This window comes from Alligator sinensis, unplaced genomic scaffold (genome assembly GCF_000455745.1).
Source record: "Alligator sinensis unplaced genomic scaffold, ASM45574v1 scaffold1002_1, whole genome shotgun sequence".
NCBI classification, from domain to species: domain Eukaryota; kingdom Metazoa; phylum Chordata; order Crocodylia; family Alligatoridae; genus Alligator; species Alligator sinensis.
In genome coordinates, this window is record NW_005842710.1 from 511,969 (window position 1) to 526,754 (window position 14,786).

General features: G+C 54.1%; 1 protein-coding gene across 2 annotated transcripts in view; it reads left to right on the forward strand.

Moving 5' to 3' along the window:
• The first annotated feature begins 1,025 nt into the window (after nt 1-1,025).
• Nucleotides 1,026-14,786, forward strand: part of CARNS1 (carnosine synthase 1) — a 25,325-nt gene continuing 11,564 nt past the window's right edge. Inside the window, exons 1-5 of one of the 2 annotated variants that reach the window (XM_006034176.2) lie at nt 1,026-1,054; nt 7,423-7,441; nt 8,137-8,389; nt 8,786-8,875; nt 14,192-14,679. In XM_006034176.2, the coding sequence (XP_006034238.1) occupies nt 7,439-7,441; nt 8,137-8,389; nt 8,786-8,875; nt 14,192-14,679 (834 nt within the window). In that variant the 5' untranslated portion in view covers nt 1,026-1,054; nt 7,423-7,438. Of the gene's footprint in view, nt 1,055-3,449; nt 3,604-7,422; nt 7,442-8,136; nt 8,390-8,785; nt 8,876-14,191; nt 14,680-14,786 lie in introns of those variants that run through there. The other variant, XM_014524934.2, reaches the window with a different exon arrangement.

Consider the following 14,786-nt stretch of genomic DNA (forward strand, 5'->3'; position numbering starts at 1 on the left):
GTGTGTGTGTGTGTGTGTGTGCCCGCATTTGCTACTGGACCTGTGTGTGTGAAGGTGGTGTGTGTGCATGCTTGTGTGCATGTGTGTGTGTGCATTCACTACTGGACCTGGGTGTGTGAAGGTGGTGTGTGCATGCTGGGGGGGGTGTGCATTTATTACTGGACCTGGGTGTGTGAAGATGGTGTGTGTGTGTCACTGGACCTGGGTGTGTATATATACTTGGTGCATGTTTGTGTGCCATTGGATGGGGGCAAGGGTGTGAGGTGTGTGTCCCACCAGATAAGGGTGTGCAAGTGGGGTGAGCATGCTCGGTATGGTGTGCTAGAAGTGTGTGTCCCATTGGACAAGGGTGTGCAAGGGAGGTGTATACTTGTGTGTGTGCCCCAATGGATTGGGGGTGTGAGAGGAGGGTGTGTGTGCATGCTGGGGGGGTGTTCTACAAGTGTGTGCTCAAGAGAGAGGTGTGCATTCTTGGCATACATTTGTGTGTCCTACTGGATGGGGGTGTGCAAGGGTTGTATGTGTGTCAGTGAAGATGTGTGTCCCTCTGTACGTTCCTGGGTGTAGGTGTTACTGGACACACATTGTTGAGGTATGTATTCCTGTGTGCAAGGAGTGTGTGCATGTGTGTGTCCTTGGGCATGTGGTTTCCTGCATGGACTCTGCACCTTTGTGTGGTCACAGGTGTGTGTGTATGAATCTGAGTGTGCCACTGTGGTGGTTTGTTTGTCATCATACAAGTGTATGTGCTGGGTGTATTTTTAAAGACGTGTGTGTGTGTGCAGTCTGGGTGCGTGTTGCATGCGAGTGTGCATTGCATGCATGTGTTTGTGGGGACATCTGTCCCCAGGGACATGCATGTTGCTGGATGGTTGTGGCGGTTTGTCACCAGGGCAGACGTGGAGGTGTGTCTGCAAGGGTGTGCCTGTGTGTACCTATGTGGTGTATAAGTGAGTCAGAGCGATCCCCAGCTAATGGCTGTGACAATGAGTGCATCTCTCTGTCCCCAGGCTGGTCCCAGCTGGTAAGGAAGGCCCAAGCCCCTGGCCTGCAGGTAGGGGTCTGGCCCTGCCGCGAGCAGCTGTGCCTGCCTGGGCTGGGGCTGGCTGCTGGGGGCAGCTGAGAACAGTAAGCTCAGAGAGGTGCTGGCTGGCAGCTCTGCAGAGCTGGGTGTGGGGGAAAGGGGGCAGGGATACCCTGGCCTCTGTCACCAGGACCCAGAGCAGTCATTACACAGGCCAGGCCCCCTGTTCTGGTTGGAGACACTACCAACCCCTGCCATGTCCCTGGTGGCACAGCCAAGGGGAGTGTGGGGGGAGACTGGGACTGTTCCACTGGGAAGACTAGGCTGAGTCCTGTGGAGAACAGGTCCCTGGCGGATATAAATTATCCTGGGTTCACTGGAGCCCATGAGCCAGGCTTCCCAGCAGTCAGTGCTGACAGGTAGTTTTGCTGCCCATGCTATGGCTCAGTGTTGTGGCTGGAGCAAATCCGCATTGCTTCCTTGGAAGCAATTTACATCTGCTGGATTTCTGATTTCTGCTGGATTTCTTTTCCAGCAATTTTACATCTGCTGGAGATCCAGCCCCTTGTTGTCCCCATGCCACAGCACTGCCTGATTTGATGCCCTTACTGCTGTTCATTTGGGGCTGGTGTCCCCCTCTGATGAACTTCAGTGGCATGTGTACATGGGGGTCACAGGGACATGGGGGTGGGTGGCTCTCCTGCCTGCTGGGTGCACACCTGTGTGCCCTGTGTGCTTGCTGTATGTGTTGCTTGCCCCTGCATGCATGCACACATGCACAGTTGCTGCCCAGAGGAGGCTACTTACTGGCAGGCAGCACAGTGAGGTCATTGAGTGACTTCATCTGTGTCAACTGCAAGAAAAAACCACAACTGGGATGATGTATCATTGTAACCTGTAACTCCTATGCTCCGGTCCCCATGTAGCTAAGAGTGACAGAAAACCCTCAAAGGCCAGTGGGGGCAAAATGGGAGCTTAGGGAGCCCAGAATGGGGGCTGGAAGGAGCAGAGAGCTGTGGTGGGTGGAAATCAACCTGTTTTAACCACTCCCACCACTTGAACCAGCATTCTTCAGATGCTGAGGATGCACTCCTGTGAGGAAGGCCCCACAATTCTGCTATGTGCTCTTTGAGATTTCCACCTCATCTGCCTTTGGTGCAAACCCATCAAATATACCAGTGGTTCTCAACCTTTACAGACTTGAGGCACCCCTCATGAAACTCAAGGCACCTCTCAGACAATGCTGGCTGTTAGTTTTCACTTGTTTTCTGACTACAGTAAAATAATAGAGTAATTCTTCTGTTGCAAAGAGCTCAGAAAGATCACAGCGGGGCAGAATGTTTTTGATACTAGAGCGTCCTATCTGAAATCTTTGGGTTTATCTTGTGAATCATTTTTGCACACACCTAGCAATGCTAACGCTGCGTGGCACCTCATGGCACCTTTGAAAGGTACTCCATGGCAACCTGGTTGAGAATCACTGACATGCTTTCTTGGACCCTCTGATCAGCAGCAAACAGTTGACTATTAAGCAACTCAGGTGGCACCCAGTGAAGTGCCTGGGAAGTTCGGCAAGGTGGAGAGCTGCTGTCTCCTGCCTGATGCTGGGAGTACCCATATACTTGGGTCACTTGTGGGGATTTTTTTTTTCTGGGTCACATTAACAGCTGGAAATACACATGTCCCTTCTCCATGAAACTGGAGGGGGCACTTGAGATGGGTCTGTCTGTCTGCCTGTTTGTCCTTTGAGGCTGTTCCTGATTAGCGATTAGATCTTCACACACCCTTCTCCTTGGGAGGTGCTGCCTTGGTTCATCCTGCCCAGGCACTCCTTGGAATAACACGGAACAATGGCCACAAAGTTACAGAGAACAGATTTAGGTTGGACATTAGAAAGAACTTCTTCATGGTTAGGGTTGCCAGGCTCTGGAATGGGCTTCCAAGGGAGGTGGTGCTCTCCCCTACCCTGGCGGGGTTCAAGAGGAGACTGGACAAGCATGTAGCTGGGGTCATCTGACCCCACTGCTCTTTCCTGCCCAGGGCAGGGGGTCAGCCTCGAAGACCTACTGAGGTCCCTTCTGACCCTAACATCTATGAATCTATGAATTTTGACAGCCTTTATAATCCTAAAGGGAGGCCAGGTCCTGGACCTGGCTTCAGCCCCCAGCTCAGAGGTGGGTGGTGATGACAGTGTGTTTGCTTTGAAGTCAATGACTTTACCGTGTACCTCATGTTGGGCTGTTCTGAAGTGAATTCCTGCCTGCCTAGGAAAACCTTAACTTCCAGTTCCAAACTGGGGGCTCCTTAAATAACATGTCAATGCCAGCTTGGTCCCCAGATTCAGCTGTTCTCTGAAGAACAGCCCAAAAGCTGCTCTGGGTCGCTGACTGTCTGGTTGGTTGTTGGTGTCGTGTGGCACCTACAGGTCCTCTCCCATCTCGGGGCCCCATTGTACTGGCTGTGACACAGACCCAGAGGAACTGAGATCCGGCCTCCTGGTTCTGGGTGCGGTGCGGGTGCAAGAGCGAGAGACAGATCCCCCCCACCCTGAAGAAGCTACTCAGACAACTGCACCAAAGGTAGGGACATTATCCCCAGGCGGCAGGTGGGGGACTGAGGCTGGGTGGAGTGCCCATGGCCATGTGGGAACTCAGTGGCAGAGTGGGAATGGAGGCCATGTGTCCTGCCTCAGCACTGGAGCCTAAAGCCATCCCTCGCTTCTGTCATTTCTTCCCCGCTCCCTTCGATCCCAGATCAGGCAGTCACTAAAGGCTGACTTCTGCTGACACCCCCACAGCCTCGGCTGGGAGGGGAGGGGGCTTCCATTTGCCCTTGTCGAAGTGTGACGTGAACACCCCCTCAGGGGGCCATAGAAGCTGTAGGCTTGCTCTGCATGGTGAGGGAAGGGAGTGATGTGAGGCTGGAGCTCTTTTGCAACATGTTCAAGGGGCAGTTGATTAGGAAGGCCAAGTGGTTGCTGATTTGGCTTTACCCCCATGAGGGGTTGGGCCCATGGGCTATGGTGAACAAGTCTTAGCTGGGGACCACCCCCTTCCAGATGCAGGGTCCTCCTAGGACCCAGGCAGGGAACAGGGCCCCTTGCTCTAGACCCCATACACAGCCCACAGATGAGCTGAGGTCTGACCTATCCTGCAGCCCTGGGTACTCTGGGCCATATCGTGTTGCCCTCCCTCATTCCTCTCAACCAGGCTGGCAAAGGTTCCCTTTTTTGAGGGTGCTTTCCTGTTCAGACTCCCCTAGCTCTCCATGATTGGCATCTCCATGGCAGTATACCATTCCTCTCTCCACACCTTGCCAATCCCTGGAGTGCCAGCCACAGCATTGATGATCACAGTAGTTACCCCAAAGCAGCTTGGTGCCTACGGGGAGCGGATAGCCATCTTGCAAGCAAGCTGAGGTCCTTCAGGATTCTCATTCTGTCCTCACTCCCTGCCCAAGAAGCGTGGCACTGGGGTCTTGCCTTGAGGCAACCAAGCTGGGCTTGGGTCCCAGGCCACCCTGCCAGGCCCCTGCCCAGTGTATGTGTGTGGAGGGTATGGGTATCAAGTACAGGGTGGGGTTGAAACCAGTCACTGGGGTTCTGCTGGTGGCAAGGGCTTTGGAGGTGGGGCATAACAGGGCATGGAGCATGGTGGGGACAGTGAGAAAGGCAGGGATGTGGAGGGCAGGGTCACCACAGGCAACAGGCCAAAAATCCCATTGCTGTGAGCTCAGGGCCGGTCTGGGGAGCCCAGAACCCATCTGTCTGCATCCTTCCCACTTCCTGTTCTGGTTGGGTCCATGGGGAAGTGTGGCAATGTGCCTTGCCCCACATGCCGTCCACCCTCCAGCCTCGTCTAGCCTTTTTCTTTGGACAGAAAGGAGCCAAACAGTCGGATACAGGGAGGGAAGGGAGGGGAGAGGAGGGGCAGGGAGGACAGGGAAGAGGTGTCCATTAACAAGATTTTTTTTTCCCCACACCACGCCCCACCAGAGCTGAGCTGTATGTCCCTGCTAATCCCATCACTGGGGACAGGGTCACTTCAGTCCTGCACATGGAACACCTTGTGACCAGCTCCCTTCATCAGTGCCACATGGATGCCCAGCCTGTGCCCTCCCCCACCTTACTATTCAGATGCAGTGTACAGATGACAAGGGTCTCTCCCCTGGCACTGTGATGTGGAGCCCCGCTGCTGTACATATAGAGAGGATTCTTCCTCCAAAGCCAAAATGCAGCTGACTCTGGGGTGTGGCAGTGGGCTGTTCCACAGCTCTACAGAGGCAGGAAGGAGAGGATGAAAAGGAGCTGGGGCTTAGGGGCCTTTGAGGATCCTGTGTGGAAATGGACTGGGACAGATCCTAGCTGATCCCCACTGCTGATACAGAAGAAGTTGAGAGGGAGCAGGTGCTACTCCTGCCTTGCTGGAGGGCGGGGAGGGCTTGGGGACAAAGGCCCGATACTCCTGAGTTCCATTTCCAGCTTTGGGAGGGAAGTGGGGGGTGGGAGCCATGACTCTTGAGTCCTGTTCTCAACCGTGAGGAAGGGAGTGGGATGTGGTGGATTGAAACAGTAGGTTGGCCTCTTACCTGGCAGGGGAAACACCGTGACCACTAAGGTGGTTTTCCTAGTCACCCCCAGGGATGGCCGTTTTTCTGGCATGGGGTAGTACCCATGGATGTAATGTACAGTTAACCTTCCACTTGCTGCTTGAGTGGGAAGATCTTGACCTTACGCCTACTTTTTGAAAATGGGAGTCTCCAACCTAGCTTGCCTCTGGGAGCCTTATGGCTGAAGGGAAGCAAAACTCGGGGGCAGCTGAACCTTAAGCCTCTGGAATTGGGCCTGCATGTAGGATGCCCACCAATGGATTTAGAAATTTCTGAAGCCCCCGGTGGTGGGGAGGATGTTTGCCGGTAGTAGGGCCACTTAAGGTTCTTGACTGACTCACGAATTTGGAATTGATTTGACTGATTTGGATTGGAACATGAAAAATTCTCTTTAAAAAAAAAGGATTGGCATTTTGTAAGCTAAGATCAAGTATATATGCACTGGTCTGATACCCAAGCCAAAATGGATTTTAATGGCATTGAGTAGTGGAGGGTGCACACCTGTCCAAAAGCACTGTGGACAGCAGGACACCTTACAAGAGTCTTTGTAATTAGCTTTCCACTGGCCAGCTTCCAGTTGGAGGATCTCGGCTATCGGCTACACACCTACTTTATGGAAATGGGGGGCTCCTCCCTAGCTTGCTCCTGTGGCTGTTGGCTGAGGGCAAGTGAGACTCGGGGGCATGTGAACCCCAAGCCTCCAGGCTTGGGCCTGCACACAGGATGTCTGCTGATGGATTTGGAAGTATCTGAAGCCCCAGGCTGAAAAGTCTGGGGTAGAGGATACTTTCCTGTTGCAGTGCCACATATGGTGTTTGGATGATTGAGTTTTGCTCAGTCAAAAGGATTCGGAACTGATCTGCTTGATTTGACCTGGAACCCGAAACATTTTCCAATATGTGTGTGTGTGTGTGTGTGTGTGTATATATATATATATATATATATATATATATACAAGTGGGGTTGGAAGCCAGGACTCCTAGTTTGTCTGTCTGCCTGTCACTGATATTCTCTGTGGCCTTGTGTCTCTGTTCTCCATCCATTGTGGGACTGATGGTAACTGTCTTTGTTCATGGAGGGAGGGCATTGCTGAGGGCATTAGTGGCACTGCTTAGACAGCTAGCAGAGAGAAGGGCAAGTGGTTCTAGGTGCAGCCCTCCTTACTCCATGCTCCTGCCATTGATGGTATTGGGTTTAACCTTCCTCCCGCACAGGTGTACCATTGCACTGGTTCCCTCATCTCTGTTGGAGAGGAGCCTGGTCCCAGGGGGTGTGGGCCATGTCCTGGAGCTCACACCCTATAAATCCCTAGTGCAGTGCTGCTGCCAGGGGAATGATGCCTGTGCAGGAGGGTGTGAAGCTGCTGCCCCTTCAGCCTTGGACTCCTGGGTCCCCTGTACTGCAGGGCATGGGGGCTGTGCTCCCTGTGTCCCCATCTGGCTTCTCTGCACTGTGTCTCTCAAGGCAGGGAGCCCCATATCCATGGAGTAAGGAGGGCTGCTGCTAGAACTAGGGTGTATTAGGACTGTGCTGGCTGGCACTTGGGGAACTGGGATTAACCCTACCCTTGGCCTACTCCTGATCTGGAGAAGCTTGGGATGCCATGCATTGATGCCACCCAAGCACACCCAGCAGGGATAGCTAAGCCCCATGAAGGCACTCAGTGACTGAGTAGGGAGGGAGGGAGCCAAACACCACTGATGCCCCGCATGGGTGAGTGTAGAGGAAAGGACAGATCATGCTCTCCATTGAAACCTGTAACCAGAATCTCTCGCTCTTTCCTCTTGCAGCCTCTTCACTGGCAGGATGGTGAGTCTGACCCACTCTTTTTCCCTTCCTCCCCCTTCAAGAGATCCTCCCTCCCCCTACAGGGGGAAGGTGATTCCCCAGTCCCTTGGGCATCTTCTTCAGTTGGCCATGACCAGCTGGCTCTCTCCTAGCAATAGTGCCAATGGGGCACTGCCATGGGGAGCTCACAGTGGGATCCTGGCTGGCCACAGCTGTCTCAAAGCATTGGATGGGCTGTAGGGTGGGGAAGAGGGGAGTTCTGCAACACAAGGCAGAACAGTCTGTCACTCCTCCCACTGCACTCCCCCCAGCCCTGCCTTGCCTCCCCTAAAATTGCATGACTCCAGAGTGTGATCTATTTATGAGCTTGCTCCAAGCAGCTTAGTGCCCGCCCCACGTGACCCCTCTGCAGAACAGCCTCTTTGTTTAAACCTACACGTGCCCAATCCCTGACCCCTGTGCCATGAGCTGGGCCTGCTGGCACCTTCCCCCACTCCCCTCCCCCCTCCGCCCCAGTCTGGATCCTATGCAGACCCTCCCAGCCCAGCAGGACCTGTGCCCCGGGGCATCAGCAATGGAGGACTGCACTCTCAGATCCCCACACCCCAAGGCATGAACTCCCCCCTCCACACGCCCCCATCCCCCTCCAGATCAACAGATCTCTTGCTTTCTGAGTGGTCAGGGCATCCATCTTTCTCCCAACCCCTTGGATACAGCTGTCTCTGGACCAGATCAATGTGGACCAGCCCCTAATCCTGAAGGAACTGGATTGGGCTGAGCAGGGGCCTCTGCCATCCATTGGCTCTCTGCGCCCGCACTGGCGGCAGGATGTGTCCCTGGATTGCAAGATCTCACCAGAGGACAGCCATGCTCGTGCCTGCACTGCCTACTACTATGACCTGCTGCAGGGCACGCTCCAGCAGGAGGGGCTGCCTGAGACCATTGACCGCACCAAGGAGCCGCGTACAGGTGCATGCCTCCACCCCATCCTCTGGGGCTCCACAGCTCCTCCACTGTACCCCGGGTACTCAGGGCTGCCCTGCAGAGAGCTCTTTCTATGTTCCTCCTAGGGCAGGGATGGGGCAGGGTCCTTGCTAGGGAAGGATGTGTGGTGGGTATCAGGGTGTCCTCCAGTACTATTATATATGACCAGATGCCAGGCAGAGACGGGGTGGGGCTGGTTTAAGGCTAAGGGAAGGGAAAACAGGTCTGGATGCTGTGGCAGGGTAGCCAGGGCTGGGGATTGAACAGGTGGGGAGTGGGAAGGCAGGGTGGGCAAGGCTGAGGGTAGGGTGTGGCTGGGGGGGGGGGGGGTTCCTGGCTCATGCAGGGCTCATGTGTTAACCCCTTTCCTGTCTGTCCTAGGGTTCAGCTCCACGGAAGTGACCATCTGCATCCTAGGGTCCCCCACCTCGTACCTGTCTGTCCTACTGGAGGGTGGCTCCCAGTGCCCAGGTGGGTGCTGGGTCAGTGTGCTAGGGCCTTGTGCCTCGCCACCCCTGCCTGTGTGCTGGGGACAGTACTCTCCATTCTCTGGCCCTATCCTGATGAAGGGGGCATGAGGTTCAGCATCCCATACTCCCCAGTTCCCAGGACTGGCTTGGCTGTAGCCACCTCAAGACAGAGCCAGGGTGTCCTTGGTGGGGCTCTCTTTGTTGCCAAGCCCTTGGCTTGGACTCACTTAAAGCTGCTGGACTGACTCAGATGGGAACCAGATCCGAATGGTTTTACTAGATCCCCAGCTTGGTATGTGCTGCTCTCTGGACAGTGAGAGGGAAGAAGACTATTAGAAAGCACTCTCGTCACTTCTCTGCCCTGCTTTCTTCAGCAAGAGACTGAGTTAATAGGGTGGTTAGTGGGGGGTCCTTACAACAGGAGGCAGCCACTATTTCTTCTGCCCTTGCTCTGAGCAGCCAGGGGGACTATTTGCTGAGGTGGATTAACATGCAGGCCAAGGGCAGCCGGAGCATGTCCTTTGGCTCTGAGCCTCTGTTAGGCCAGCTGGAGCCAAGAGGATCCAGAGCTTATAGTGCCTGAGGGCTCCATAGGGCAGTGGGGAGGCAGAGAGAGCGGACCGTTCCCCTGTGGCAGGAGGCCACACGAGGGCTGAGAGAGCACTGGGTCTCTGTTGAAAACAGGGTTGGAGCAGAGCCAATAACATGCTTCTCCACACCAGATAGCTCCCTCTAATTGTCTGCTGACCTGGTGTCTGTACAGCCCCTCATTATACCCCACCCTCTGGACAGCAAGGGGGCAGAAGATGCCCCTCAATCCCCCTCCTCTTGCATCCAGTCAGCAAATCTTATAAACCAATTTTATTTCTCTTTTTCACCAAAACATATGTGCATGTGTATGTGTGTGGCCTGTTGGCCCTTGCACACCCCCCATCCATACATCCAATTAAAAAGGGTGCTACATTTTCCTTCCCCATTACCACATTCCCTAGACACGTAATCAGCACTCATGGCCAACAAGGAAGAAGCAGAAATGACACCCAAGGGGTCGTTTTTTTCTTTCATAAAATACAAAATAAATAAAGGAGGAAATTCCCAGGTTACAAGAAAAACAAAAGAGCTAGATCCTGTTCTGCCTATTAGCCATGTGATTTTGACTTAAGAACCTAAGTGCAATTCTATTCCACCCTGTTCAAGTCCCTGAAGATCCATTCATGCAACTACTTTTATAACACACTGTCATCTTACCCTTAAGACTATGACTCAATACAGGAGGAGGGAGACCTACCGATCTTTTTTACTAATAGTTTAGCAGGGACTGAAATGGGGTGGAATAGATATCTAAATGTGATCCTAAATCACCTTATTCACTTAATAAGTTGAATAAAATCTGGCTCACAATGTCTCTTGCTCTGAATGTACATTTAATAGATACTGTTGACTGAAACATTATTAGAACATCATAGTGTTGATTTTCCAGCATTGTAATAGGGAAGTGGAAAGCTTTAGGGAAGCTAACCCTCAAATGCTTAAGTTGAGAAATAGTGCATCTGCTCTAACCATTAACCTCTGACTTGTCCCTAGCTAAACCTGGGTGTTGGCAGACAGCTGTAAGTAGTGGAGTGAAGGCTGGATGAGGTAGCAGGGTATAATAGATCATTACCCATTGAGGGTGGCCCATCTTGAAGGGCCAAGTTAGGGCTGGCAAGGGGGTTGGGGTAAGAGGTTGGGTTGGAGTGGGGGAAGGGTTTAGGGTAAGAACATGCTTAAAGACAGATATTGGAACCTGAGAGATGCCTGTAAACTCTGAACTAACACCTGCTGCTGTGCTTTTGCAAGAGTTTTTGTTACAGATAGAGTAGATGCCACCAAGGGCCTGTAATGTAAAAAATTTAATCAAGCAAGGGGGAAGTTTAATCAGAAGTCATCTGTGCCCTATTCCGACAATGAGACTGGAAGGATCATTGTTCACAGCATTCTTCTGACTATTTCAGCTCCTCCTGCCTCTGGTGAAACTCTCCATCTACCAGAACAGGGAGATGACCCTGGCCAGGGCAACCTGGGTGACTATATGGGAATTTTCACATGTGCTCCAGGGGTGGGGAGCATTTTAATTAGAGTGGCTCTAATGAAAGTTCCTGGAGCATCTGGTATATCCACATCCCTGTGCTTCAAAATGGTGGCGGGGGTGCTTTATCTAAAGCTCATTGAACTAGCTTTAGTTAAAGTGCCCCGACACCATTCTGAAGCGCAGGGATGCTGATACACGAGACATGGAGGCTGGCTGGAGTGCAGTAATTACCACACTTCAGCAGACTTAATTAATTAAGTCTGCGCTGACATGCTGTAATTACAGCACATCAGAGCAGCCTTCAGGCTCATATGCAGGCATCCTATGAAACTGTCTTCCTGGCACTCCTTTGCACATGTCTCCAGGCAGAGTTTCACTGGATGGTGTCCACTGGCTTGGATACGTTTGAGAGGCCCTGGGTGCTGGCCAGTCTTCTTTGCTTGGTGTCCCCCCTTGGAGCTCTCATCACCCTGTGACCTTCATTCCCATCCCTGTTTTTTCATTTGCTGTCCTCAGTAATCAGGTGGTATGCATCTCACGGCCTCCTGGTAATCAAGGGAAGCTTAATAGTTTTCCTGGTAGGCCTACTCCACCATCCCATGGGCATAGCAAATAGGTCTGACTGTTTTAGTCAGGAGTTCCCATGTCTTTCTGTGCTGCAGCAGAGGCTTGCAAGGTGGCAATGGGGTTGCCCTGCTGCCAGGAACTCATCCTTAGGCATCCTGGTGAAAACCTGCCCCACATCAGCCAATTTACAAGCCTCAAACTCCTGCATGGCCTCAAGAGGGACTAAATTCAGCAGCTCCATTCCATCTGCACTTACCATGCTCCTTCCTCACAGGGCAACTGAATGTGCTTAAGCCCAGGGGTTGCCAGGACTGAGAATGATTCCCCTTGCCATTGCTGCCACAGACTGAAGTGTATGTGAGAGGGTGGGGGGAGCACAGCTGGGGAACTCAGCATGCCATTGGGAACAGGGGGGTCTGTTTGTCCTCTGCAGTCCATGACCCCGCTTCCCTCCCTGACTTGCTGGCACCCAGACCATGGGGCAGGAAGAAGGATGCAGCTGGTCTTAAAGGCCGAGTGAGGAGAAAGGAGGCAAGAACAAGAGGAGCATCACAAGAGCCAGTTGGGGAGGCAGATGACTGGGACAGGAATATGGGGCATTGATGAAGGAGGGAGGAAGTCTAAGACCCTAGTGAGGGGTAGGGATGATCAGTGCTTCTGGTAGGGGGCAGGAGTAGGGAATAGGAAGTGTGAATATGATAGGGAAAGGGGGAGCAGGAGGAGGGAGGGCTTGTGGGGCCTTGCAGAGGACACTTGGGGGTGCATTGGTGTGAGTGGGACTGGAGGAGGGAGTCTAGGAGAGGTCCTTGGGGTGGGGCACCTAGCCCTGGTAGGGCTCTCCCTGCTGGGCACTTGCCAGGCTGCTGTGGGCACTCTGATTTACAGCCCACCTCTGGGGTTGGGGGGCAGTAGGAGCCCAGGGACTCAGGCCTCAAGCATCGTATCTCCCTGTACTCTCCCTGGCCCAAGTAATGTGCCACTCTAGAGCATGCTGGAGCCCCCACACATCTCTCCCTGCCTCAGTACACCAGAGCATGAGGAAACTGTCTGGGCTTCAGGCCTCAGAGGAGCCCAGGTTCCCCCTTGCCCCCTGAAATGGTTTTTATGAACTCTCAAATCTCTCCCTTATGTAAAAAGTTTCCCTGCAGATGAGCAGCCCTCTCTGCTAGGAGAGGAGCCTCTTCCCCACCTCCCTGCCCTGGCCCCCTTCCTGCTGTTCAAGCTCTGTGGCTTTAAGCCTTGGCATTGGCACCTGTTTCCTTTGTGTCCTGTTTCAGGATTTTCCATTCTGCAGAGGGGAGGGAGGAGATCTTCATGTGGGATGGGATTGTGTCTTGAGGGGCCTCATTCCATTAGGCAAGTACAAGACTCTCTCCTGCTTCTGGCCCCCACCAGCCCTGGTTGGGGGTGTGAGGCAGCACCTGGAGAGTGGCTGGGAACTCCTGGTCTCAGCCTGGAGTGGGGGCTGCACAGACTCCCTCCCTGAAGGGCCAGAGGGTGAAAGGGTGAGGAGAGGCATTGGCTGGTGGGGGAAGATGGGGACGGGCAGAGGTGGAAAGGCATGAGTTGGTATCTGGGGACATGGGCTGGAGGAGGAGCAGGTGGATAGGGGTGTGGGAGGAGAGACTAGAGGGAAATGGGCAGGGCAGAGGGGGATGGGCTGCTAGAGGAGTGGGGCAGGGACAGTGTAGGGATGCCCAAGTCTGGCTTTGCTGATTGACATGCCAGCCTCTTTGGCTCTGCTGTAGTGTGGGTGGATGTGGGGTTGCTCCTCCATCATCCTTGCCTGGCCTCGAGCAGCTGCAGAGACTGGAGTGTGTCCCCCAGCATGACCTTGTCCCCTTCAGGTCTCAGAGCTGGCAGGCTTGAGCCAGGCCCGGGTGTGGGGGCTGTCTGTCTCTCTGCACAGCAGTTGTTCGCGCTCCTGGCACTCTCCCCGCCTGGCTCCAGGGCCTGGCTGTAGGTAACTGAAGCCCAGCAGCTCCAGTTTCCTTTGGCCCCAGGCTGAGTCCTTCCTGTGTCCAATTCCTTTGCCCTTCTAGCAGCAGGACAGAAAGCCTTGGCCTGGCCAGGAGCTCAGCTGGGAAACCCAACCAGGCGATTAATCGGATTAATCAGTGAGCGAGGGCCTGGCCTGACTCCAAGGGCTTTTATGCAAGTGCCTAACAGGCAATGCAGCCACCTCTAGGGTGGAATCAGCTGCTGATATCACCATCCTGCAGCAACAGCATGCAGAAAGCAGAGAGGAGGAGGGCTGGGACAGAACATGGTGCCTAAGCACAGCTTAGGTGCAATAAAGGGATTGAAATGTGACTGTGCTGGAACAGGGCTGCCCGTGTGGGCTGTCTGAGGGCAAGAAGGAACTGCTTTGTGTCTGGGTAAGATGGTGCCTCTGGCAATAGCATAGTGCTCCGTAGCGCTGCCCTGGGGCAGAGGGGCCAGGGGAGAGCCCCCCATCTAAATGCACTTCCCATCTCCCCCTAACCCCACATTGGGACATTGCCAGCAGCTGGTTCCCCATTTAGTCTCTAGCAGAAATCAAGCCAGTACCTGTCTAGTTTGTGAAGTGGGATGCATCCATGTGCTGGGGAGGAGGGGGGAAGTGAATGTTAGTGGTGTTTGGTGATGTCATGGTGGCTGAATGGTGATATAACACTGCCCATCTGCCTGCTCCACCAGGTAGCATGCTGCTGTGCCTGTCCCCCTGCTGGCTCTCCAAGGTGCCGTCGTTATTGCGCCCTGGGGAGTCATCCCTGCTGGTCTCCAAAGCCATCTCCTTCGAGCAGGGTGGGCGCACATTCCTGGAAGAGTTCTCGCCCCCGCGCCGTGTCACCTACTTCACGGGCTCCTTCGGGCCCTGCAAAGAGCACGAGCAATCAGCAGGGGAGCTGGCCCGTGACCTGGACTGTCCCACGGGGGGCTCGGGGGAGCTGGCCCGCCTGCTGGAGGACAAGCTGCTGACACGCCAGCTGCTGGATGCACGGGCACAGGTCGGGGTGCCGCCCACACTGGCCTTCACCTTCCAGCGCCCACAGCTCCTGCAGGGCCTTGCTGCTCAGCGCTCCTTGCATGTGGTGGAGCTGAGCGGAAAGGAGGGCCAGGAGAACCTCGTCCAGGAGGAGGTCGGTGCCTTCCTACAGGGTGGCGCCATGGAGCCCTACAGTCAGGTGAGGGAGGGCTCCTAGTATGGGGAGGGGGCTTTTTGACTATGTCAGGGCAGGCAGTTGGCATAGGAGACCTTTCAACCAGGTTGGGGGGGCATGCAATAGAGGAC